We start from the raw sequence: 27493 nt of genomic DNA on the forward strand, positions 1-27493 counted from the left end.
CAAGGGTATAATCTCAAAACAATGCACAGGGCTGTAATGCAAATGAAGTTGCATGACCAGAGTTGTGCAGCCAGTCCCCTATGGAGCAAGTTGAGGCTAGATGGTCTTCTTCCCTTGAGTGTATAGTAATAATTTGGTCCCAGTCTTCCTCCGACATTATCTCACTCTGCAGAAGTGTGTCACCTAGGGAAGAAATGCATCCCAGAACAAGGTCCATGAACGTTGAAGGCACCCAAAATAGGGTGTAAACTGGATTCAAGCAATGTCTAGCTCTCGTGCTGTCTCTTTGCACAGGCGTGCATGTCACCCTTAAACTACATCGCTGATTTACAAAATACCCTTATCTTTCCTCGACCCTGCGCCCCTTTGCAAATGCAATCAAATGAAAAGGAAAGCCAGCTGCTACTGCAGGTCCACAGACCAAATATAACCAGCATGGCAAAAATCAAACCTAGTAATATTCTCCTTCCTGCCACACAAATCTCCAAGCCCCCTAGTCTGATTGACAAAGGTGAAAAGCTCCTGCAGCTTCCATTGACTCCAAGGAGAAGCCTGCATGGCTAATCTTTCCTTGTAGTGTGCGGGTACCAAGATGATACTGAGGAGGGCAAAAATATGAGGTATTATGTATATTTATTTGAGCCCCAACAGTGATCATGGTGCCGTATAACACATGGCGGAAACAGTCCATTCCCACAGAAGTTTACAAAGCAAGAATGGCTTCTAGTACAGCGACAATCCCAATTATAGCTTGGGCACTGTAATGGGGTTTACTGGGCCTTTAAAGCCAGAGAGAGAAGTTGTGGAGCTCCCCAGCTCCAGAAGTCCTGGGACAGACAAAGACCTAGAAGATACCGGAGGCAGATGCTGAGAGAGAGGAAATGGTCTGGGGGGGTAACAGGTGATGTCTGGAAAAACTCTGTTTACCATTCTCCTTAGAGCTGGGGAGCAGGAAGTTGGTATTACAGGGCGGGGCAGAGTTCCCTTCTCTCATCCAATCAGGACAAGTTCTGGGAAGGAGGGCAGCATATAATGTACCTTGTCCCTCATAATGGATCGGGATAATGGTAGGAAGAGCCCCTCCTGCCAACCTTTCCTGAGTCAGCAAGAATGACACTGAATTGTTTTGACTCTGACTGCAAACTGGACAAGCACTGGGGGGAAAAGCCTGCATCCTCCCGTGGAGAAAAGGACATTTGTGGTGAAGGCTTTTTCCTATGTTCTGTTTGAGAGGCTTTGTTGGTTAGCCTGGATAGAAGTAATTTGAAGTGTCACCTGGGAGAAGGTGGCTCTTAGTTGCAGCCTGCTATGAATGTCCAGTTGTAGCATCATAATACCCCAAATACTGTTGGCCAATAGTGCAAATCTTCTGTGGACTCAGCCCTGACGTGACCCTAGGTTGCTGGTGAAAGGTACTAGATGGCCAGCCCTGGAGAGTGAAGTAAGTAAAGCAGAGGCAGTGTAAGCTTCTTTTACAGCGCCCTCTGCTCGCATGCTTCAACTTTGACTTGGCAGGACTATCTGGAGAGGAGAGAGGGAAGCTGAAACTGCACAGACCCTTTGGACCTCATCCTGACAGGTGAATCTACTGACAATGCCTGGTAGCTGTGGTGATGTTTTGCCACGTGGCTTGAGAGAAGACTTTTAAACCACCAGGCCCTCTCTGACACATGCTCATGAATATAACAGGGAATTAGTGGCTACAATGCAGCAAGTTGAAGTCAAGGCTCTGCAGGTGTGTGCCCTAATGAGGTGTTAATGGGAGAGCAGGTGCACATGAATAAGGAGCACTGAGGTAGTGAATAAAGCATTGTGAACATGGAGTGCTGTAACCCAAAAGAGACATATCTAGTTTGCACTGTAGTCTCTGTTTGGTCTTGTTTCCACACAAGCTTGCACCAGTTTAATTAAACAAGTGAAACTTCTTGTATACATGCTCTTATTTTGCTTCAAGAATGGCTTATTTCTGGGTTGCCTTCAGGCTGCTCCTAATCTTTTCCCCTAGCTCAGCTAAGGACAATATTGTTCACGTTGCAGCTGCTAGAACTAGAAGAGACTTTCTGAAGTGTTGGAGATGACTCGGCTGATAGTGCAGACTCGCAACAGGGACATTAGACTTTGGCTGTAAAGCACAAGGTATATTTATGGGACTATCTAAATAACATTGTTTCAGCCACATAGGGTTTGTCTATATGGGGGAAAGTGAGCAGAATAGCTACTGAAGAATAAGCTATTCCAAAATAGCTCCCCCTGTAGACACTATTCTGGAATAAAGTTGCTAATTGGTGACTAATTAGTATGCTTTGTGAGGGCACTAATTATTTTGGAATAAAGTGACTTATTCCAGAATAGGATGTCTCACAGGGAGCTACCAAATTAAAGCAGCATTACACTGCTGAGTGCTTAGTCACCCTCCATAAGGAAGGTGGTGTTTGGGATTGGAAGGATTCATCACTTACCTGCGTGGGAAAGGTGGATAATACCATAGAATACTTAGGCCCTTCTTTCCCTGTGTGAGAGGAATGAGAGAACATCACCGAAAGAGCTGGGGGCAGTGTTGCTTTTAACCTGCAGGATCTTTAAGAAAGGGAAATGCTTGGCAAAGCCCCTTTTATAATGCTCTCTAGAGGGCAGGGTTTAAACGGCTGGTTTCAGTTCTGGGCTAAGTAAACCCCGTCGTACGCTGGTCAGCAGCTATAAAAAGCCATTGGAGGGTAGTGTGTGCTCACTCAAAGGGCTTGGGCTCTCTTGGGGTGCTCCATTCCTGTGCAGTGATGTGATGGAAAGGAACACACTGACTCTACTGAAATACATGGGCTAGAAGCGTTTCACTGGGGCAGTAGGAGAATGGCATTTTGCCTTTTAAAAAGTCCAGCTGGCATGTGCAAAAACCTAGAAAGACTTATAGGAGACATAAGAATGGCTGTACTGCGTCAGACCAATGTCCGACCTAGCCCAGTATCCTGTTTTCCAACATTGGCCAGTGTCAGCTGCTTCAGAGGGAATGAACAGAGCAGGGCAATTATCGAGTGATCCATCATCTGTTATTCAGTCCCAGCATCTGGCAGTCAGTGGTGTAAGGACACCCAGAGCATGGGGGTTGCATCCCTGACCATCTTGGCTAATAACCATTGATGGACCTATACTCCATGAATGTATCTAATTATTTTTTTGAACCCAGTTATACTTTTGGACTTCACACATCTCCTTGCAATGTGTTCCATCGGTTGACTGTGCATTGTGTGAAGAAGTACTTCCTTATGTTTGTTTTAAACGTGCTGCCTATTAATTTCATTGGGTGACCCCCTGGCTTTTTGGGTTATATGAAGGGGTATATAACACTCTCTTCATTCATTTTCTCCACACGAATCATGATTTTATACACCTTTATCATATTCCCCCTTAGTCATCTCTTTTCTAAACTGAACAGTCCCAGTCTGTTTAATCTCTCCTTGTATGGAACCTCTTCCAGACCTTAATCATTTTTGTTTCCCTTCTCTGTACCTTTTCTAATTCTAATAATCTTTTGTGAGATGGGGCAATCAGAATTTCACGCAGTATTCAGGATGTCAGAGTACCATGGATTTTTATGGTAGCATTCTATTATCTATCCCTTTCCTAATGGCTCCTAACATTCTGTTAGCGTTTTGGACTGTGGCTGCATATCGAACAGATGTTTTCACTGAATTATCCACAATAACTCCAAGATCTTTCTTGAGTGGTAATAGCAAGTTGTGGCCCTCCGAGTATAGCTACAAAGCACAATTTTATGAAGCACCACAACATGATTCACGAGTTCTGGCTCAAATATTTTAAGTGGTATTGAAGTGGCACAAGGGATAAATGCTACAGCAACCTGTATCCAACCTCGCTAGGACAGAATGCAGCTAAAGAAGCCCTACAACAAAGAATTAGAAATACACGCTGGGTCCTCCCAGCAATCTCTCATACAATGTCAGGCCCCACTTTGCATTTATAGAGCGCCTCTCAGTTGGAAGGATCCTGGTACTTAGTCCTGCCGTGAGTGCAGGGGACTGGACTAGATGACCTCTCGAGGTCCCTTCCAGTCCTAAGATTCTATGAAGCAGTTTACACACACTCGCCACTGAAATTCAGCCATCTTTGGGTTAGGAGGATTGACCAAACCTGCAGAACAGTTGAGGAAATGTTGACCACAGAGCCTAGAGCAAATCCTCACTTGTGTGCACGTGCCATAGAATCTTTCCTGTCCATACAGAAGACACAGGATCTCATTGTAATCCTTTTGCTCCAGCCCCCTGCTGCACTAAAATAGATGAACTGTACCATGGAAGGCTGAAAGGCTTCGTAAAGCCTTGCTGGGATATGAACCTGTGGCTCCAGAGAGTCTAGTAGGCATGCAGTGGGCATAGGTATGCATGGTGTCTTACAAACATGCAATAGGTGGAGCTTATGATGCCTTGAATAGCTTACTAAGTAAGTTAGAAGGGTAACAAATGCAAATGACTACTGACTGCAGGGAAGGAAGAAGAAACAAGACCAAACAAGGGGAAAGAAGAATTCATGCTAGGAAGAGTATAGCTTTCTGGAAAGCAGATCCTTTAATTCAGCCTAGAGGCTTCAGTCCTGATGCTTAGAGTATCAAGCCAAATCTTTTTCGTCTTCCAGCATTGTTATAATGCAAAATGCACCCTTCATCTTGGTGAGGTTGCTTAGTCTGCTATACCCCCCACCTGTTACACTACGTCCAGTTCTTGGAAAAACTTCTTGGCAAAGGTTGATGCTCTTATTACTGGCACATGCCAACATCTCACATTGATCGTGGTACTGGTACAGTAAAAATTATTTGATTTCCTGGCATATCTTTTCTATCTCATGGAACTTCTGTAATAACCCAGGGGATAACATGTAGCAGATCGCTTTAAAATGTTTAATTCTAGAGTGACTATAGTTTTTAAAGGACATTTGTGTTTTGGTGCCTGTCCTGTTTGATTGTGGGTCTAACTTATGGCTGCCAACCATCTTTTATAACTTCAGTTCTTGCACAAGAAAAAGCATGAAACATTGTCACTGACCTCTGACTCATTTGTTGATTCTGTTATGTTGTGATCAACATAGGATATTTGTCTACTGGACTGAAAACATCAGCTCCTTTTAGATAGGTTATCTAAAGCCTTCAGTGTTAACAACTATTTGTCATTGCTAATTTGGATCTCATTTGAGCCAGTGACATAAGTTAGGGTCAATGGCTTTGTATTCTGTTTGCAATGAGCTAATCATCTTCCCCTGGCCCCTGCCCAGATTCTAAATAAATGGTTTTCACGATCCCCTGGCCTCCAATATTAACACAGAGCTGGAAAGTAAGTCTTCCTTCGGGAAGAGTTATCCAAGGCTTACTTCTCTGAAGGTCTATGTTTGAGGCCAAAGAACTGAGCGAGTCAGCTAGATCATGAGTCCTTATGCCGATGACTGTCACAAGCACGCTTCAGGGCATCATGACCACACTGCCGGTTTTTACTGTCAGAAGGAAAGATGATCCCCAAAGCTTTTATCTGTGCTAACATGGGGGTTATGGGATGGAAAAGGTTGAAACATTTAGCTAGCTAAAGGCGCATGTCAAACAGGCTCTCACATTAACAGGAGTTCTAAAACCCCTCTGACTGCAATAAGAACGTTTACTGTATATCTGCAGGGCACAAATGATAGAACAAACTACTCTTCTTCTGCTTGGTGCTGATGCTATGATCCTGAATAGTCAGCCTATAAATGTCACATGAAACAGCACAGTTTCAAAGCCACTAGCAAAAATCTTGTCCAGCGGCCTCAAAAGGCACTCAGATACCCCAATGTTGAGTGCAATATAAGAACCTGAATACAAAAGAAGAGAATAGAGAATCTGGAGCAACAAAGCCATAAAAGAAGGAGTTGATCAGAAAATCATTAAGGTAGTGCTTAACAAAGCCCAGGTCTTACTCCCTTCTCTGAGGAACGGGTTCAAAAGCTTAACGTGCAGTTTTGAAAACAGAAGGTCAAGGAGGAATTTAATTACCGTACACAAATACCTGAGTGGGAACACTCTCATTTTACGGGAAAAGGAGAAAACACAAGGATATGTGCTGCACTTAAAGAAGGAGAGACTCCAGTTGAACTGGAGTTGTCAAGCAAAGGGGGAATGAGGGGATGGTGCTGGGAACAGTTACAAGTGGAATAATTCAAGTTACTAATATAAATGGATTTAAAAAAGAATGTAAGGGTGAATACACTGTTCTGGTTCTACCTGCTTAAGATGGGGATATTCTGTCTAAAGATAGACTGGTATTGAAGGACTCCTGGTTTTTATGTTCTACCTCTTTGTATTTCTGTATGACATAAGAACATAAGAATGGCCACACTGGGTCAGACCAAACGTCCAGCTAGCTCAGTATTCTGTCTTCTGACAGTAGCCAATACCAGGTGTTTCAGAGGGAATGAACAGAGCAGGTAATCATCAAGTGATCCATTCCCTGTCGTGCATTCCCAGCTTCTGGCAAACAGAGGCTAGGGACACCATCCCTGCCCATCCCGGCTAATAGCCATTGATGGACCTATCCTCCGTGAACTTATCTAGTTCTTTTTTGAACCCTGTTATGGTCTTGGCCTTCACAACATCCTCTGACAAAGAGGTCCACAGGTTGACTGTGCGTTGTGTGAAGAAATACTTCCTTCTGTTTGTTTTAAAGCTGCTGCCTATTAATTTCATTTGATGACCCCTAGTTCTTCTTCGAGTTCTTGTTCACATTGATTCCAATCAGGTGTGTGTGCACGCTGCATGCACGGTCATCAGAAACTTTTTCCCTTAGCAGCTCTGGTCCAGTCAGCTGGGGAACCCCCTTCATGGCGCTCAATATATGACCCTGACAACCTGACCCCCCCCTTCAATTCCTTCTTACCGTCCATGGCGGTGTTGGAACTGTGACTCGCTTGCTTTGCAAGTGCTCCCTTAGTGTAGTCACCTAGTTCTTCTTCTTGTTTTGTACTTGTTAGTTAGTATAGGTGTTTGTGAGCGGCATCATTCCCTATCCCCTGACCCCTTCTTGGGCTCCGGGGCACCTCGCGAGCCCAAGGCTTTAAGTCTTGCAGCGCATGCCAAATAGTGACCCCCACGGCTCTTGCCTGAGGTGTCTAGGGGAGGTGCATCAGACCGAGCGCTGCCAAATCGGCAGGGCTTTTAAACCTAGGATGAAAAAGGAGCAGGATTTCAGTTCGAAGCAGCTGCTCATAGAATCTGCACTTCGTTCAGCAGCTTCGGACCGCCAAGGCTCAGGCCTGAGCGTGTCGGTGCGGAGCGCTCTGGCATCGGTTTGCAATTCGGGGCTGAGGAAGGACTCTAGTACGAGAGACCCTCAGCACCGGTGATCCCTGGCACCTCAACAAGGAGCACTCTTCAGAGTCTGATGCCAACTTGTATTATTCGAGGTGCAGTCGGCACAGGTCGGGCAGGCGCCAAAGGCATGTGCATGCGGCCTGGCAGCCACAGAGACAACTCCCTATGCAATGGTCCTTTTGGACCCCCTGGGCTTACCAGTCACCCTTACACGTTGCCCTTCCCAGTCACCTAGAGATAGACCTGCCCTTTGGGGAGCTGAAACTGCCCTCTCCAAGCTGCCCCCTTAGACTGCAGAGGTGGGGCCGGAACCAGCTCAGGACCTGCCAAGAGTCCACGAGACAGCCACCCCTGCAGAGCCTCTTTCTTGAGTGGTAACAGGTAATTTAGACCCCCTCATTTTATATGTATAGTTGGGATTGTTTTCCAATGTGCATTACTTTGCATTTATCAGCATTTAATTTCATCTGCCATTTTGTTGCCCAGTCACCCAGTTTTGAGAGTTCCTGTTGTGGCTCTTCACAGTCTGCCTGAGACTTAACTATCTTGAGTAGTTTTGTATCATCTACAAATTTTGCCACCTCACGGTTTACCCCCTTTTCCAGATCATTTATGAATATGTTGATTAGGACTCATCCCAGTACAGACCCCTGGGGGACACCAGTATTTACCTCTCTTCATTCTGAAAACTGACTATTTATTCCTACCCTTTGTTTCCTATCTTTTAAGCAGTTACCGATCCATGAGAGGACCTTCCCTCTTATCCCATGACAGCTTACTTTAATTAAGAGCCTTTGGTAAGAGACCTTGTCAAAGGCTTTCTGAAAATCTAAAGAAGTGCATCTGAAGAAGTGGGTTTTTTATCCATGAAAGCTTATGCTCAAATAAATCTATTGGTCTTTAAGATGCCACCCGACTCCTTGTTGTTTTTGAAAATCTAAGTACACTATATCCACTGGACCCCCCTCAAAGAATTCTAGTAGATTAATGAGGCATGATTTTCTTTTACAAAAACCATGTTGACTCATCCCCAACAAATTATGTTCATCTATGTGTCTGACAATTTTTTTCTTTACTATATTTTCAACCAGTTTTCCTGGTACTGAAGTCAAGCTTACAGGCCTGTAATTGCTGGGATCACCTCTGGAGCCCGTTTTAAAAATTGGCGTCACATTAGCTATCCTCCAGTCATTTGGTACACAAGCTGATTTAAATGATAGGTTACAGACTACTATTAGTAGTTCTTCAATTTCACATTTGAGTTCCTTCAGAACTCTTGGGTGAATACCATCTGGTCCTGGTGACTTATCACTGTTTATTTATCAATTTGTTCCAAAACCTGCTCAAATGACACCTCAATCTGGGCCAATTCCTCAGATCTGTCACCTAAAAAAGAATGGCTCAGGTTTTGGAATCTCCCTCACATCCTCAGCCATGAAGACTGATGCAAAGAATTCATTTAGTTTCTCTGCAATGGCCTTATCGTCCTTGAGTGCTCCTTTAGCATTTCCATCATCCAGTGGCCCCACTGGCTGTTTAGCAGGCTTCCTGTTTCCGATGCACTTAAAAAGTTTTTTTGCAATGACTTTTTGAGTCTTTGGCTAGCTGTTCAAGTTCTTTTTTGGCCTTCCTAATTATATTTTTATACTTAATTTGCCAGCTTTTATGCTGCTTTCTATTTTCCTCACTATGATTTTACTTCCACTTTTCAAAGGATGCCTTTTTGCCTCTCACTGCTTCTTTTACTTGGATGTTTAGCTTTTTTTGGTTCTCTTACTATGTTTTTTTTTAATTTGGGGTAAACATTTAGGCTGAGCTCTAGTATGGTGTCTTTAAAAAGTTTCCATGCAGCTCGCAGGGATTTCACTTTTAGCACTGTACCTTTTAATTTCTGTTTAACTAACCTCCTCATTTTTGTGACCTATGGCAAGCCACTTGAACTCTGTGTTTTATTTTACCTTGCTATCTATCACTAACGCTACTTAAGGGTTGCTTTGCTCCTGCCAAGGGGACTGAATTCTCCATTGCAATGCATTATGCTGGCTTTGCTATAGGTATTGAGGCAAGGCAAATTGATTTAAGGGATCCTCGTGGTACATGGAAAACTAACCATATGGCATTACCTGCAGCTGCCCTCTCTGCACTTACAATCAGTGATTGCATGAGCTGTTGGGTAGTTTTATAGCATCTGCTGTATCCATGTTTTTGGCTCAGTTGTATTTCCATTCAAAACAGCCCTCTTCTGTAAGGCAAGCTTCTTTAACTCATTCTTGCCAGCTGTCATCAGAAGAGCTTCACTCTGTATTTACTGTCCCTGTACACCACTCCATGTTCACAGAAACCTCTTCTGTAGCCAAATCAACCACCATATCTCACCCTCTAGTGCACGTACTCATTTATTCTTGTGCCAGGAGTAGGTAGGTTGAGTATTAGAAAATACCTCTGGTGATCCCATCTATTGCAGAATTTGTTTCCAAAGGGAAGTGGTGGAAGATTTTTAAGGCACTGGACCAAGTTTATCACTGGTATAACACCACTGACGTAAGCCTGTAGCCACAGGCCAAAAAAGGCATTACTTTCTACTGGAGTTCACTTATTAAACTCAAGGGATAATGGTTTGCTTTGCTTTCTAAAAACCTCCAATCTGAGTCAAATCCATCCCTGGTGTAATTCCGTTCAAGAAGCATGAATTTGTCCCTGTATGTTACATTATTTCCTTGTGAAATGAATTTTCCTACTCTGCTGAGGTGTTTGTATTTTTGTCTCACCATCACGTGCAACGGTTGTGCAAGGAGGCCATATTCAGTTTGGATCTGTGTGCCAATTTTCAGATCTAAGTATAACCATTAGGCCAAATTATTATTATTTATTATTTGTATTTGCATACAGCCTAGAAGCCCCAGTCATGGGCTTCCTTGCTGTAATTCCACTGAGTTCACTGGCAATCTGACAACTCCATTGAGCATGCCAGGGATGAATGTGGCTTTTAGATGGGAGTTTGTAGAAAATAGAACAAACTTATTGTCCCTTTGGTTAAATACGTGATCTCCAGTGGTGAATAATGTCATTAGCATGTGGATTTATTTTTCAGGCACTTTTTCAGCTTTACAGCATAATATTTTTTGCCTACAACAATCAAACCTAACTGGGGGGGACACCCCCCCCCAAAAAAGAGAGTTTTTGAGGGGTCTGAAAGAAACCAAGAAAGGAAACAGTAGGAAGACTAATTACATATAAGGGAATCCCAGATATTTATGCCCATATAACATTTGCATAAAACCAATTATATCGTCCAGAAATAAAAATAGATTTAATATATGTTCCTTTTTTGAGGGGAGTGAGATTTTTTTAGATATCCTTAATGTAAATATCATTCAGGTATCCCCACCTCAGCAAGGTGACACCTACCACCTGGCCAAGAGTTCTAGCTAGACACAAGCTGTTTCAGTGCATGCTGCTGACTTTACAACAATTAGGTCTGGCTCATGGAGGGAAAGGATCCAGCTCTATAATGTATTCTAGAATGAAAGTAGCCAGGAGAAAGTTCCAGAGGAGGTATGCTGCTCTAACATTCCCCGCCACTACACTACAGAGCCCAAGGAGGCACAATCTCAGAGGCATGGTGGTTAATTGTTTGAAGGCCTGATTCTACCGCCCATATTCATGTGAGTAACACTTTACTCTATGCATTGCCATTTAGTTCCATTGATTTCAATATGAGAGTAAGGGCCTGAGTCAACCTTAATGTGGTCCCGAATGCTTAATGCAAAATTCAAGCCAATTTCTTATTAAATTCTTTGTCTTTCTAATTTGAATTACATTAAGTTTTGGCCTTTGCTTTTAAGCAGACGGATGCTCATCATTTACTTGTGCAGTCCCTTTTGTACCACTGTTATCTGTTTGGTGCAAAAAGAATTTGCATTACTATCAAAGCAGATCAAAAGACTTCCTTTGCGCACACACTGAAAATAACCTCTTTTCAAATTTCACCTTGGGAAAATACAATCCTTTGCAAATGGTCTGCAAGACGATCGTGTTCATGGGACTATTTATTTATTTGCCATGGGGAAGCATCCTATTAATGACAGGACTTATTGATACAATTTTAATATTGGGGGTAAGGGGATATTGGTGGGTGCCCTTTAATGTTCCTTAAAAGGTCACTATTTAAAAAAAACACCCCCCCCCCCCCCCGAGTTTACATGAGCTATAAAAGGTACTAGGATGACAAACAGTGAGGAAGGTGATCAATTAAGACATTAAGCATTTTGCAACACATGGACGCATCTGCATTTTAGCCTAATAATAAGGCCATCAGCTCATTTTCAGGGGGCTGTTGCCTACTTCAACTCAATCCTGAGATCAAAGGGAAAATGTCTGCTTGCATTTTCTAATCAGAAAAGGGATGCTAATTTCGACTCCTTAATGTGTGGTGGTGAGAGACTCCTTCAATTAACTGAATTCTATAGCGCGGAGGGAAAAAAAGGATACAAAGGGAGACAGGCTAGAAAGGCAGAAGTTCTCATTAAATCAAAAGGTCCAGTATTCATTATCTCTAGCATCTGGGGCTAAGCACTAAACATGGAGATCATCAAAGAGGATTTAATGGGTTAAATTGAGAATATACTCTAATTAAAATATTAGATACACATAAATAGCTCTTTGATATTCATCTAAAAGTTCAATTAAAAATAGGTGCTTCGGGTTTGTATTAAAGGGGGATTATCACTTTTAAGCAGAGGCAACAAGTTTATGGCCTTCTCCAGAAATGCTTCAAAGTGTTACCATTTTATTTAAAAAATATAAGTAGGATAGCAATTATAACTGGCCTGGTACGGAACTGTCTGTGTAACGTGAATCCTGAGGCTAAACAGAGCTGAAGGGCCAAGAGGTAAGATAGAGCAAATCCAAAATCCAAGAAGGGACAGTTTTGTCTTGGATCCACTGAAAGCTGCAAAACGGTTGCCCTCCTGCTGTACTTTTAAGTGCAAAACGTTTTGCACGTAACCTGAACCAAACCTCTATGCAGAGAATTTTCTTGTGCAAGTTTCCAGTGCTTCCATAATATTTATGGTAAATAGACCAAAATGATTAAGTCTCCCTGTTTTAAGGTAATCGTTCAGCAAAGCATTTAAGCACATGCTTAAGTACTTTGTTGAATCCAGGCCCAAGTAATCAAGGCCTCGTTTCAAATCGAGGTGAAGCAACCTTTCCAATGACATACAGCACTGATGTTTAACTCCTTGTCAATTCTAGGAGCCATTTGTTTCCTAGTGTTTGAGATCATGGATTGATTTCAATAATTTAGAGTGGGATTCAAAGCCCACAGACATCAACTGGAGTCTTTCCGTGGCCTGTCTTTATTAAGCAAAATGATCTTCCTGTTAACTTGTGACATTACCTTCAACTCCTAGCAGGAGTTTGCATCCAACTATTCAAAAGTCCAGAATTAGCCCATTATAAGACTAAAAATATTTCTTGGAACTCATTTCCATATTTACCTTTTACAGAAAACTCAGTGCAGGCACAGAGACTTAAGCTTTTCACATTCACTCTCTCCGCTGTATTCCCCAATTAACCCTTCCACTGCACACCTTCTTCAGCAAGACCAAACTTTGCTCAGGCCAGAGGATTCCATGGACCTCGGCTCCCACACATACAGTATAATCATTTTGATTAGATACAGCTGTTGTTAATGACTTGCCGTAATTACAACTTGTTTTCTTTTAAAGTGAACTCGCACATTTGTTTTCACGGAGATTTAACTGCACAGAAAGGTTTGAAGGGGTAGTAACTAGGCAGTTTGGGACTAGTAGGATCCAAAGAAACTTTAGATACTGGTCAAAATTTCAAATCCGGATGAATTTTGGATTTTTTGTTTGTTTTGTTTTTGCTTCTCAAACTTGTCAGGAAAATTCTCCTTTGCCCTGAGAGTAAATCAGGGAATTTTCAGGCCAAATATTCTTGGTTAAATATATTGGGGGTGGGGCTTATGATGGAACCTAGATGCAATCATAACTCTGGAGCCAGGACCATGATTCTATATCTATTATGCAGACAACGTAGGGTAAGCAGACAAAGTGTGAAAAATTGGAACAGGGGGTGGGGGGTAATAGGAGCCTATATAAGAAAAAGCCCCAAATATCGGGACTGTCCCTATAAAATTGGGACATCTGGTCACCCTAAGACAACATATGATGAAAACAAACCCAAGAGTCAACAAGAACCTGCAGAAATTGCCTATTTTAAAAAGATTTTTAGTATGTGCTCTCCAAAACTCCTTTTCTGTGCGTTTCCTTATCACATTTCATCTGTGGATTTAATTCTTTATTTACCAAGTTAAAGAAACAGAACCATCATAAGAATCACATCTGTTTATTATCTTACACTTAATCTGTTAAAGGCTGTTTCCTATCAAAAGTGTAGTTCTTGATTATCCTCAGTGTTCTGCTCAGTTTCTCAGTGTATTTTCAACCTACTCCTATCTAATAACAGATTGTCTAGCTGAAGAGCCATTACTTGTCTGCATTTTCTTGCCCTAAATGAGGCTCTAAACTCTTGGGCTTGCTGTGATGTTGTGACAATGAATCATTAACCAATAATGAAGCAACAATTGCATAATTAATTATTGTATCCCTATTGATGGCCTGTGGTTGGTTCATGTTTTACTTTCTTCATTATTGGGAGTATTTTAGTTTGGCTTCGTTCCTGGATAACCTGCCAACAGCTTCCTCTTTGTTTTAAAGAAAGAGAAAATGTTGTGGATGTTAAGGTAATACAATGAGGTTGATGTCTTTCCCCCCCCCTTTTTTTAATTTAAGATGTGCCAGATTTAATTTAAAAGTAAACTGGTACACGTATTTAAATTAAAAACTTGTTAAGGTCCCAAACCTGTAAGATTGTCTGTCTAAAAATGAGAGATTATTACATTATATAAAACATGTAAGAATCAGCTCTGGCTTAACTGCTGGGACTGGATCAGAATTCTGTCTTTTCCTTACAGGAACTAATAACAGTTTCCTTTTCCATCATTCTGACCACATCTTTCCCTCCTTATATCTCTTAACTAGTTTATTTTTATTATGTAGCATATAAGGACTCCAAAGAGATCAGACCCCACTGTGCTAGGCACTGTACATATATTTTGGGTATATCTACACTGCAGCGGGGACTGTGCTTCCCAGCTCAAACAGACGTGCACAGTCTAGCTTTGCTTGAGCTAGTGCACTAAAAATAGCAGGATAGCTGGGAATAGGCAGCAGCTTGGGCTAGCTATCTGAATACATACCCAGGGGATTGGGGTGGGGGAAGCAGGGGCTGTACCCATGTATAGAGAGGTGAAGTGACTTGTTCAAAGTCAGACAGCCGGTCCAGGGCAGAACTGGAAACAGAAATCAAGTGACCAACCCTAGTCCAGTGCCCTGGCCATGGGACGATGCTGAATCTGGCTTCTTTTCTTTTATCGCATCCAGTTCAAGCTCTCTGTCCTCACCTTCAAAAGTCTTCACTATTTTGCCTTGCTCTACATCTCAGCTCTCTTTCCTGCTACTCACTCTGTGCTCCTACAAATCCTCTCAGTTGTTTCCTTTGTCACCTTCTCCCACTCTCAGCTTTATGGCTGTATCCATGCCGCCGCTATATTTGGAACGGCTTCCCATTCCTGGGCCATGACTGAAAGCCCATAGAAGGCAGAGAGTCTTTCCATTGAGTTCAGGGGGGCTTTGGATCCAACTGCTGATGTATCAAGGCCAACTGCTCTCTCTTTCTTCTCTGTAAGTGAAGCCTCCTGTGCAGATCTTCCTCTGCCCTCTTTGGTGTCTCTTATTTTACCATTGTATTGTACTTGTCTGTCTACTAAAACCAGCTGTAAGCGGCTTTGGAGCAGGGTCTAAGGCTTATGTGTTTGGAAGCACCATATATACATAAGGTACTCTTTAACCAAATACTGCTGTTAACCTCTCTAACACCTGTCGACCCCCAGTCATGGAAACCTGGGCCATAGCTAAAATATTTTATCATTAATTCATGTCTCTTGGGTCAATGGCTCAGTGAGCATCATGGAAATGTTCCTGTTTTCATTTCAGTTCCAGTTATATTAAGAGAAAAGCAATTACGATAGATACACACACAGAGTCACTGAGACTGTTTTTAGATTTGATGGAAATACTTTTAAAAGTTCATTATGTAAAATATAAAAAATGTTTTCGTAAGTAGCTGTAGGTTTATTTCACAGCATAAAAAGAATGAGCATTTTGGGGAAGACTAATAGGACACACAGATCTAGATTCACACGTGTTTAGGCATCAAAGGCCCAGGTTTAGGTTCCACTACAATTCACAAACCTCCTGCTGAACCCTGCAGGCACCTGAATTCCCTCACTACTCTTTCTGGATAAACTGCTCAGAAAGAAGCAGCAGCTTAATCAGGATATTCCAAGGAAGGAAACAATAGAATAAAAAGAAGCACAATTCTAAAATAAAGATTACATTTAAAAAAATAATTTGGCTATAATAATATTGGACTAAAATATGGGCAATTGATCTGAAAATATTTCACCTTTTGAAATCAATGTTTTTGATGGTAGAGGCTCTTATTTAAGTAGCGGAGTCCTGAAATACTGTATCTGGGAAACATAAGTAATTTAATGCACCACATAAACAGTTCAGATATTGTCTACCCTCTACAGCTCCCTAATAATTTCAAACTTATTATAAAATGTGAAGGGTTTTGAAAGCAGCCACAACTTGCTTCTCTATTTCATGTCTGTTTTGCAGACTTTTCAGTGAGGAAATCTGAGGTAAATTCTGTCCTTTTAAACTATGTGCTAGAGTTCTTTCCTCTTTTGGTTCTTCATCTGATTGTTTTGCTGAGAAAGGTTTTGGTTTAGGAATCTTCTTAGCATATTCCAGAGCCTAAAAATATAAAGATTGATAGCATTTTGAAATTGACAATAAAATCAGAACAACACTTTTAAAATGGCAGGAGAACATAAGAATTTTCATACTAGATCAGATTAAGAGTGTAATAATTCCATATATTGTAGTGACTAGTACCAGATGCTTTAGAGGAAGGTGCAAGAAACTCTGCAGTTATCGAATAATCTGCCCCAAGGAAAATTGCTTCCTGACCATCATTAGTTAGAGGTTGTCTTTATGCCCTGAAGCATGCAGGTCTATATCCCTTCCAAAACTTTTTAATAACAAAAATAGTATTTACTATTATAATTTTGTATATTCTCACATGCCTTATAAATATCAAATCTGTTTTTCATTCCTGTTAAGCTCTTGACCTGAATGATATCTTGTGACAGTGAGTTCCATAGCCCCAGAAAACAGAGATTTGTTCTATAATAGACCCCCCCCGTTGTTCCCCCAAAATTATATGACAAAAGACCTAAAATGATAAATAAGATGCTGAGATACTCTTGAAGACTTTCAAATCAAAGCTTAGACTAACTTTAATGGAGTCCCTTGGAAATTTCATTTCTGGTTAGTTTGAAGGCTGATAAATTTCTTGACAAAAGAAGGAATACAATGAGGATTGTACAAAAATAATTAATAGGTAACTGACCTTGAGCAACTTTCTGTATTAGGAGTGTCTGGGATTGTTTTAAAAGACAATAAAAACGGCAGTGGGAGACCCTCTATCTTTTGGCATCTAACCCAAAACTGTTCTAGGAGTTAACTTCCATGGTTCTCTGAGGCCCATGGACAAGCTCTCTCCCTCTCACTCTAATGAGAGTTCTAGCCCCATCTAATGAGATGCTTTCTAGTCTGACCTTATGTCTTGATAATGATGACTTGATCTGAGGTTTTGCTGGCGGTTTCTGCACAGTAGCAACATTCTTCATGTTGTGCTCCTTAACTTGCTTTGCATATTCCTTTTGCTTATTTAACTTTTCTGTCTGGCAAATGAAAAATGTAATGGTTATTTAAAGTTTTGAGGGACCAGTTAATAGACCCCTTTACTGCTGGACTTTCCCATTTACGCCTGTGAGGCTGTTTAAAATAGATATGCCACTAATCATTGCTCAGCAAGGTCGTCTTAAAAATCTAGTTTTTCAAGGTTAGATAACTGTAATTCTTTATTTTCTTTATTTAACCCATTTTCTGTCTCTGTTTCCAACCATTTGTTACTCTCAGGCTCAGCAAGGTATTTTAGTTTGCCCCAGTTAGGAGCTGGTGTCAACATTCAATTTTTTTCCCCCATTGCAATTTAATAACACTTTATGGACGTGACAAGCTATATAAGTGTTGCCAAAGTGTTAAAAAGAGACAGAACCCTCTGCTGTATGGAGGAAGGCCATTTTGTAGCAATGCATCTCTCTCTCTATTGATATAGATTTGAGATGACCAATCTATCTCATTTACTGCAAGGCTGAAGAAATCACTGTAGCTTTTAAACTGCTCCAAAGGGCTGATGATTTTATCATTTTAGCTATGCAATGCTCTGTGAAGGACACTATATAAATATAAAGAGTTACCTTATCAGTGAGGTTCAAGAGTGCATGGGATATGTTCTACAGCTCTTGAGATGTACAACTGCTTAATCTAACCAGTAAAGTCACTGGCAGTGAAGAGGTCAAATGATATTTTTCATTCAGAACTTTTTTCTGACAATCATCTCCTCTTTGGCACAGTAAGATCAGAGGTTTGCTTAACAGTGAGTGATGTGCATTCAGCTACTTCCCTGCTGCACTTACTCTACTGTATTTACTTTCATTTTCTCTTCCAAGGTTCAAGGAGACTGTCTTCTGCACATGAATGACAGTGCAGCTCAATCATGTTAAAGTCATTCATGTACACTTCAACTACCACAGGGAGAACAAAGCAGTTTGGACTTGCCTTCAGCTGGATACTCACCTGCTGAAAATTCCTTTAATGGATACCTGCTTCTGGGAACTACAAAACTAGAGGGATGAGTCTATCAAAGATACAATTGTCTCTCCTTATATTATACACTTCTCCCTTTTTATGTGCATGCATGAGTTTTCTGGACAGATATCCATGATACCAAAGGAAATCTGGACTCTTAATGTTGGTAGTGAACAAGTCTTAGCACACTGGGGAATATCCAGAGGACTGGAAGAACGCTTGTGTTGTGCCAATATTTTTTTAAAAAGCTAAATTAGATGACCTTGGTAATGGTAGGCTGTCAGTCAGACATAGATCCTCGACAATGTAATGGAACGGCTGACATGGGACTCTAATAAAGAGTTTAGATGGATAATATAATTAATGCTACTCAGCACAGGCTTATGGAAAATAGATCTTCTCAAACTGACTTGATATTTTTTTTATGAGACTGCAAATTGGGCTGATAAAAGTGTGTGATGGGGTGTAATTCCATCATTTGTAAGGCAAGGGAAAGAACCCCAAATAGAAGACAGGTCTCTCTCATGGAGAGAAGCCCTGGGATATGGTTTAATAGACAGGAAATAGAGAAACAAACTACCCTAGCAGTTCAGGCTCCTGCTGGGGGAGCCCTGAGGTAGAGTCAACAAGAGAACCAGCAGGAGAGTGAGTTTGTGTGTGTGGTTTTTGGAGGGGGGTGGGGGGTGAGAGAACCTGGATTTGTGCTGGAAATGGCCCACTTTGATTATCATACACATTGTGAAGAGAGTGGTCACTTTGGATGGGCTATTACCAGCAGGAGAGTGAGTTTGTGGGGGGGGGGGGCGGAGGGTGAGAAAACCTGGATTTGTGCTGGAAATGGCCCAACTTGATGATCACTTTAGATAAGCTATTACCAGCAGGAGAGTGGGGTGGGAGGAGGTATTGTTTCATGGTCTCTGTGTATATAATGTCTTCTGCAGTTTCCACAGTATGCATCCGATGAAGTGAGCTGTAGCTCACGAAAGCTCATGCTCAAATAAATTGGTTAGTCTTTAAGGTGCCACAAGTACTCCTTTTCTTTTTAAGAGAACTACAGTGAAGCCCAAGAGGGGTGAAAGGGCTGTTAGTTTGAAGATTTGTCTGGACTTTTATTTGGACTTGCTCTTGCAGCCCTGGAAAGGGTTTAGACTTTTTTGTGATTTAGGCTATGTCTACACTACCGCAGTATGTCGACGTACACTATGCAACTCCAGCTACATGAATAACGTAGCTGGAATCGATGTACCTTAGGTCAAGTTACTGCGGGGTCTATGCCATGGGGGGGGGTGTCGATGGGAGAAAATCTCCCGTCGACTTACCTTACTCTACCCCTGACGAGAAGAGTACAGGGATTGACTGGAGAGTGATCTGCAGTCGATTTGGCGGGTCTTTACTTGACGCGCTAAATCGACCACCGGTGGCTCAATCTCAGAGCGGCGATGCCAGTTGTAGAGTAGACCTGCCCTTGGTTGGAGGGTCAAGCCACAGAACACCCAGAGAGGGAATCAGGAGAAGACACAGACTGAGAAAGGCAGCTGCAGGTCCAAAGGAGAGCCCAGGTGGGGGAGACCGACAAAGACCATGCAACTCTGCTACCAGAGACAAGGGGGCGCCCATGAGGTAAGGATGTGCTACTACAATACAGTGTTGATGTAATAAATGTAGATGTCTTGGTACCATGAGAAGTTTTGATTAAGAAACTAGAATGATACAAAATCAATGGCACCTACTGAAGTGCGGTTAGGTCTCAACCTACTGAAGTGGGGTTAGGTCTCTGATGATTCTCTATTTTACAATTAATTGGATGATTTCTGATGGGGTCCCTCAGAGATCTGTTCTTGGTTCTATGCTATTTAATATTTTTATAATGACTTGGAAGAAAACAGTCATTACTGATAAAGTTTTCAGATGACACAAAGATTGGGGGAGTGGTAAATAATGGAGGATGGGTCGCTGTTACAGAGTGATCTGGATCACTTGCCAAGCTAGGTGCAATCATATGTATTAATATGGCTGAATGAAAGGTCATATCTGGAAACAAAGAATGTAGGCCATATTTACAGGATGGACGTCTCTATCTTGGGAAGCTGGGGCTCTGAAAAAAGACTTGGGGTTCATGGTGGCTCATCAGCTGAAGATCAGCTCCCAGTGCTACGCTGTGGCTGTAAAGGGCTAATGTGATTCTTGGATGTAAAAACAGGGGAATATTGAGTAGGAATATGGAGGTTACATGACATCTGTATTTGGCACTGGTGTAACAGCTGCTGGAATATAGTGTCCAGGTCTGGTGTCCACAATTCAAGAAGGCTGTTGAAAAATTTGAGAGAGTTCAGAGAAGAGCCACAAGAATAATTAAAAGATTGGAAAACATGCCTTAGAGTTAAGTTTGATAGTAAAGGGCTCTTTAATCTAGCAGACAAAGATATAACAAGCTCTAATGACTGGAAGTTGATCCAATTGTTGAAAGCTAGACAAATTCAGACTAGAAATAAAGAGTATATATTTAAATGAGGGTAATTAACCGCTGAAACAACTTATCAATGGTTGTGATGGGTTTTCTAACAGACATATTCTAGGTCAACCACTTGAAGTAAGAATTAATTCAGGGAAATCCTATGGCCTATATTATGCATGACTTTGGACTAGATAATGACAATGGTCCCTTCTGACCTATGAATCTATGAAAATTAGCTGTGGGTTTGTGCAAACCAAGTCTCGAAATCTAGCATATATTTATACCTAGTTTTGCAATGAACTGGCTAGTGTGAATGAGTGCTAATGGATGATCAGCTTTGTTCAACTGTATAACAAACTCTATATTGCTAAGGAGAGTCTCCTTTAGCACAGGTGGCTGGAAGTTTGAGTGTTCTATAAAAAAATTCCAAAGGGCAATGGAGTGCAGCCTAATGACAGGCATGATGTGCTAGGTGGCCATGGACCTGCATCAATATTGTTTATATGGATGAGAGAGGGCATCTGGCAAGAGAGATGCTCATAAAAAAAAAGGGGCTACTTCTTAGCCTAACTGGTAGAGCAGATCTTAGTGTTTTATTGTCTTAGTTGGACTCATGAATGGAGTGGTTAACAGATGCCTGACTAGAACATTATCTTTATCATTTATTTGATGGTAATGCCCACCTATGTACTAGTTGCTTTCCTAACACTCAGAAGGATTGGTCCCCTTTGGCATTTAATATTTAGCTTGACTTAAGGGTATAACCTACCAGGCAGTTTTTAGTTACTTTATCAACTGTGCTTTCATCTCCATTGCATTCTGCATCAGCTTACTTTGCATAGCTTTGCAACATAAAAAGCAGACAAAATGCTATCTGTGACACGTACTTTCTCTCTGACTGCTTCATAGTCAGGTCCAAGGCCTCCAAGCTTCACATCCAGATTCATGTAGTTTCTTGGCCTAGAAGACTAAAGACAGAATCAAATACATCTTCCTTTAACTTGGTATGGAGGGCAAAAATCTCCCTTAGCAATGCAAAAAAGTCTTAAAGGTGTCTTTACCCTGAGCAGGTATGTCCTACTATAAATTAAAGTGAGTAAACGTAATTTGTTTCATGTGATAATATTCCTTTAGAAATTTCCCATATTATGTGGACATTTGAATGACTAACAGGCTAAACCCCATTTTGTAATTTGTAATTTACATTTCATGAGCTGGATTCTGTTAAACAGCTTAAAATGACAATGCATTTGGCAGTTATTGCATTAACAGAACTTTTGAACAAGAGTCTCGTAGCAAAACTACAGAAAACACCCTGCTTTTGGTGATAAAAGAGAAGTTCATATGTATCCTCCTCCTCCTGGTAACTAATTAAAGACCTTGTGCCTGGGATAGCAAATTCAGTGATGGTGGGAGAGAAGGCACAAGGTGGAATCCTGGACCTACTGAAATCAATGGCAAGAGTCAGTGGAGTCAGGATTTCACCCAGAATGGAAGGAAGGGGAGGAAGACCTGGGGACAAAGGTAGAGGCTCTAGAAGATGGTTTGGGTAGACTGAGTGTAATTCTGATCTCAGTTACACAAGTTAAATTATTCCTGATTTACACTCAAGTCATCAGTGTTGCCCCTAATTTACATTGATGTAACTGAGAAGAATCTGGCCAAGTAGCTTTAAATTAACAAACTTCTTGGAAAAAATCCCTACCAAAACAAAACCCACAGCTCACAAATCCAATCAAGAAAGTGCTCTGTTGTCAGAGACTCCCTTAATCTTATGAAAACAATATGGAATATTTTCTAAAATGACTCCCCTTTACAATATTATATTGGTGATGCATGACAATTAGACACCGTTTTCCCATGAGGCTAATCAAATTCTTCTTGCATCTTTTGAGTGCCCTTATACATTCTCAGAAATGCCATAAGTAACACAAGAACCTTCTAATTATGTTGACTTTGAACCCAGTTCCCAATAACTAGGGATTGCAAAGTTTACTCTTTCCTAATAATACCGCTATATGGAACCTCATTTGGCCACATGACAGTGTTGTGAGCAGCACCCCTTGACCCTTTTTAGTTGGAAGCAACCATTCACCTAAAAAGGTGAAAAATTAACAGTACTAGCATGGAACAAAACCTTTACAAGTGAATTGGCTGCAGCAGGCAAAAAGGAAGGTCATTGCTAGTGGGATCACGTACTATATTTTTGTTGCAATGGCCACAACCGAGCCCACACAAATGCACTGCACCCATCTTCCTGCTTGGGTGCTCTTTCACTTCTCTTCTGCCCTGTGCTGATCCCCTGTGCAAAACCCTTTTCTTGGTTGTTTTTGTGGGGAGCCAGAACTTCATCTTAATCCGTTTCTAACCATCCATTATGTTCGCTCCAGGATAAGGTGCTTTTCTGGCTTGTCTGGGGAGGGCTGGGCATTCCTGGATCTCGTTACATCTGTTCCAAAGAGATTCAATTAACGTTCATAGCTGGGCTAAATTTTAAAAGCTTGCCAATGAAAACGCTTCATAATCCAGACTCTGGCTTGCTTTATTTTCTTTCTGGCCTTCTACTGCAGTAATTCCAGTAATGGAGTGGCTACAGAAATGCCAAAAGAATTTCTACCAGCAAAAAAAGTACTCTCTTCAAATGATGAGCATGTTTTAAGTCAGACCCAACTGGCAAACAAATAAAATCTATATTATGTTAGAAATTATATTAGACTTTTTTTTGAGTCAAGTATCCAAACTCTTTTACGGAAAAATTATATAATCGTTTTTTAAACTGAAGCTAATACAGGGAGTTAACCATTTAGCTGTATGGAATAAAGCCAGGTTTTTCTCAAGCAGCTGAAGTAATTTCCAATATATTTTCAAAGCCAAAATATGTGTGTGTGAATTAAATTTGACCTTGGCGTGTTTGTATGGACTTCTGTTTAATGTGAGAAGCTGGGTTGTACCGCGAGACATAAACAATCCGATTCTCCACAAAATTCTTCAGATTTGTAAGTGTGAGAGTTATTGGGGGAAAAAAGGACAAAAACAATGGCTGGAACACAGGGAATGGAAAAGGAAGGAAATCTGCCCTGTAGTTACTATCTTAATCCAGCTAACCCTTCTTAGAGGCAGTCAAGCAGCAAAACACAAACTGCCTCCTAGATGAAGCACATGAGTAATTATTCCAGCTTAGCTGCATTTCTCAGTGCAGACAAGCTAACTTCTTAAACATTTAATTTGTCATGGGTGTACAAGGATATCTTTATACCGTTCCATTGCATCAGTGGTAAATGGTTACAGTATGAAATTTGGACACACAGAAGAGACAAAGAGCTCACTTTTAATAAGTGATCACAATGGGATTGTCAGTAGACCTGGAATAATGTTTATAACATTAGCTTCACAAATCCTGTAACTTTTAATGTTGTTCAGTTTGAATTCCCTTGGAAACCAAGAGATTTGATCTGACTGGCAAATGGGCATGACAAGGATAATAACTTATTCAGACTTGCGGCCTGGCTACCTGCTGTCCTATACAAATGGCTTCTTTCTCAATTATTTTACCACAAGAATAACTTAAAGGATAAACAGTTCCCCATGTGTTCTAACAGGTGACCTTCTCTGAAAAGTGGAGTGGAAAGATGCAGTGGTGAATTGCTTCAACTCCTTGGAATATAAAATGTGGGAGTGAGTTGGTCAGATCAGCTACTAGTTATTTTCTTTTTCCAAATCTGCTTCTGCCACTGACTTGTTTGATGCTGGGCAAGTCACTTAACCTCCCAGAGTATCAATTCCCCTTCTGTAAAATGGAAATAATACCCCTTTTAAAGTGCTTTGAGATCTATGGGTAACGAGCACAAAGTACTAATTTAATCAGAGGAGGAAACAGGAATATAAAATTGGTTTCTAACTCACCCATATTTTCTTACCTTCCTAGTCCCTTTTTCTTTCAGCTGTTTTTGCTTTTCCATTTGCAGCAGGTACCCTTCTGAGTTGCTGCGACTAATTTTCACTTGGCTTCCTTCACTTCTTTCTGTGTTAATTTCCGAGTCACTTTCTACCCTTGGGATTACAGGTGGAAACAAGCCAGAGAACTGCCTTTCGGCAAGGTGAGTGTCTTCCAGTTGAGAGATTTCTTGATGATGTTGTTCCATTGTCTGTATAAGTTGTGTGGTTGGAGAAGGGCCTGCTAGCGGCTTCTGAGCAGATGACTGGGATGGCCTCAATTTAAAAAAAAACAAAATGCAAGAAGGAAATTGTGTTTACTCATACCTATATGCAAAGCCCCAATAAGCAATCTGTAAACTGAAATTGTCATTGCTAATCAAACATATTTTAAAAACCATTAGATATTGTTTGCTGGGTACATTTTCAACTCATTGAACTACCCACTGTGACAAAGTTCCTCCTCTACCTTGGTGGGTCTTGCGCTTATTGGCGGATTTGCTCGCCTTGGAGCTTCACGGCAGCCCTCAGCTTGGCCGTTTTTCTGAACCCACAGTCCAGGTCGACTCCTCCTGTGTCTGACCAGGAGTTAGGAAGATTTGGGGGGAACCCGGGCCTGCCCTCTACTCCGGGTTCCAGCCCACGGCCCTGTGGAATGCAGCTGTCTCGAGTGCCTCCTGGAACAGCTGTGCGACAGCTACAACTCCCTGGGCTACTTCCCCATGGCCTCTTCCCAACACATTCTTTATCCTCACCATAGGACCTTCTTCCTGGTGTCTGATAATGCTTGTACACCTCAGTCCTCCAACAGTCCGCGTTCTCACTCTCAGCTCCTAGTGCCTCTTGCTCCCAGCTCCTCACACGCACACCACAAACTGAAGTGAGCTCCTTTTTAAAACCAAGGGGCCCTGATTAGCCTGCCTTAATTGATTCTAGCAGCTTCTTGATTGGCTGCAGGTGTTCTAATCAGCCTGTCTTAATTGTCTCCAGAAGGTTCCTGATTGTTCTGGAACCTTTCCCTGTTACCTTACCCAGGGAAAAGGGACCTACTTAGCCTGGGGCTAATATATCTGCCTTCTATTACTCTCCTGTAGCTATCTGGCCCGGCCCCATCACACCACGCAAACTTTCAAAACATCAGAAGTGAACATGACCATTTGTGACTGATTCTGATCTCAGTCACACACCCATGTATACCAGGAATAACTTCATGAAGTCAACTGTGGCAAACGCTGGGCCTGCTCCAAAGTTCACTGAAGTCAATGAAAAGATATCCATTGATTTCAGTGGGCTTTGGATCAGTTCTTTTACGTAGGTGAAAATCAGGCCCTTTGTGTTCATTTAAAGTAGAATTTTCATTTATTACCATCAATCCACATACAAGCTCTATACAAATAGTTTTAACCTCTCATGCCTTTTTCATGATAGTGGTGTCATATTTTATTCTTCTAAGAACTTCTGCACACAAAACCGTTGACTTTGATGGGAATTTGATAAACAGAGCAAGTGCAGGACTGGTAAAAATGCGACCAGCTGCTTGTACCTTATATACACGAGCACACTTCTGGTGGACCTGCAATTGGGGAAGATTGTTAAGAAGAATACCAGTGAGACAAGTGTTGAAACATGAGTGGCAGCGCACTGAACTGCATTAGAGCAATTTGGGATTTTCATTCTGCCTTGCCACAAGCTGGGTTTTGGTGTAACCAAGTTGAGTACAAATAGGCTTCTCTAGACTCAATTTATGAATGATGCAACTAAACGTTTTTTTGTTTTGCTCTTTAATGCCAGCTTTTCAGTAACCATTCTTAAGCTTGATCTTGCAGTCCTTGCATGTACAAACACACTAAGATGAATGGGAATTTCATGTGTAGGAATGGCTAGGGTATTGAAAGCTTAAAAATAGTGTTAAACTGTTTATTAAATCAAACACTAATGAACAAACTAGAAGTTAGGAATAAATTACTGAGGTTGAATGTATCAGATTTTTCTGAACACTTCCTTGGCCTTCTCTAATATGACTTCCTTGGTATCATGTACCATTATGCTAATAACATTTTGAAACATGGGTCCTTACCACAAGCTATTGGTAGCATAGTTGTTGTGATGGCTCTTGTCTATATAAAATTGCTTTCTATGATTCGGAGTTGAAACTTGGTCTTTTACTGATTCTTGAAAATTGGCATTGTAAGTAGATGCGATGCTTTTCTGGTTTAGGAGCATGTGACCCTTGGCATACCCATCAGGTGGAAGAGGCTCCAAAACATAACTATTCTGCAAATGTTGCTCATTATACGGCGGTCTGTTTCCGGGGTTGTGCTGATATTTCTTGTTTTCTTCACTAGTATATGCTGAAGATAAATTCAACCCAGTAGGGTTTTTATGCATTGTTAGTTCAAGATGGTGCCTAGATAAAGCCAAGTTTGTGGAGATTTGCTTCTGATTCCAATTTACCAAATCTGAATTATTTTGTAAAGTATTTGAGTGTGTCCCCCAATCTGCTGCTGAACTAGTCTTAATGAAAGGAGTCATTGGACCAACGAAGGGATTTGTTTGTAACCAACTATGCAGTGAACTATTGTCATCTTGTTCAAGTTCTAGCACTTCAGAAGAGTTGGAATCCATATGAAAGTTCTCAAATTCTGAAACATTGCGATGTGTGTGATGCTGAGGTCTTGGTTCTGCTAGTCTTCCTTGTGGATGCTGGACATCATTTGCTGGTAAAGATCTCTCTCTTAGCACTCGATTTACTTTTGTTCTGTCTGCCTGTGGCTGTTTATTTCGGTGATCCTAAAAAGAGTATTGTGAAACTCTGAGGTGATCATTTTGCATGCATATTAAATGATATCTTAAAGAGACAAACATACTAAACTTACACATACTTTTTGC

The 27493-nt window shown here is 41.3% G+C and overlaps 1 protein-coding gene across 5 annotated transcripts in view; it reads right to left on the reverse strand.

Moving 5' to 3' along the window:
* Positions 1-15487: 15487 nt before the first annotated feature.
* The window catches only part of JHY (junctional cadherin complex regulator), a 33647-nt gene continuing 21641 nt past the window's right edge, over positions 15488-27493 (reverse strand). For 3 of the 5 annotated variants that reach the window (XM_043534139.1, XM_007066960.4, XM_043534138.1), the window contains exons 5-9: positions 26682-27394; positions 24589-24880; positions 21559-21639; positions 17121-17246; positions 15488-16254 (exon numbers count right to left, since the gene is read on the reverse strand). In XM_043534139.1, the coding sequence (XP_043390074.1) occupies positions 16051-16254; positions 17121-17246; positions 21559-21639; positions 24589-24880; positions 26682-27394 (1416 nt within the window). In that variant the 3' untranslated portion in view covers positions 15488-16050. Of the gene's footprint in view, positions 16255-17120; positions 17247-21558; positions 21640-24574; positions 24881-26681; positions 27395-27493 lie in introns of those variants that run through there. The other 2 variants (XM_037882373.2, XM_043534141.1) reach the window with 2 other exon arrangements.

This window comes from Chelonia mydas, chromosome 22 (assembly GCF_015237465.2).
Source record: "Chelonia mydas isolate rCheMyd1 chromosome 22, rCheMyd1.pri.v2, whole genome shotgun sequence".
NCBI classification, from domain to species: Eukaryota; Metazoa; Chordata; order Testudines; family Cheloniidae; genus Chelonia; species Chelonia mydas.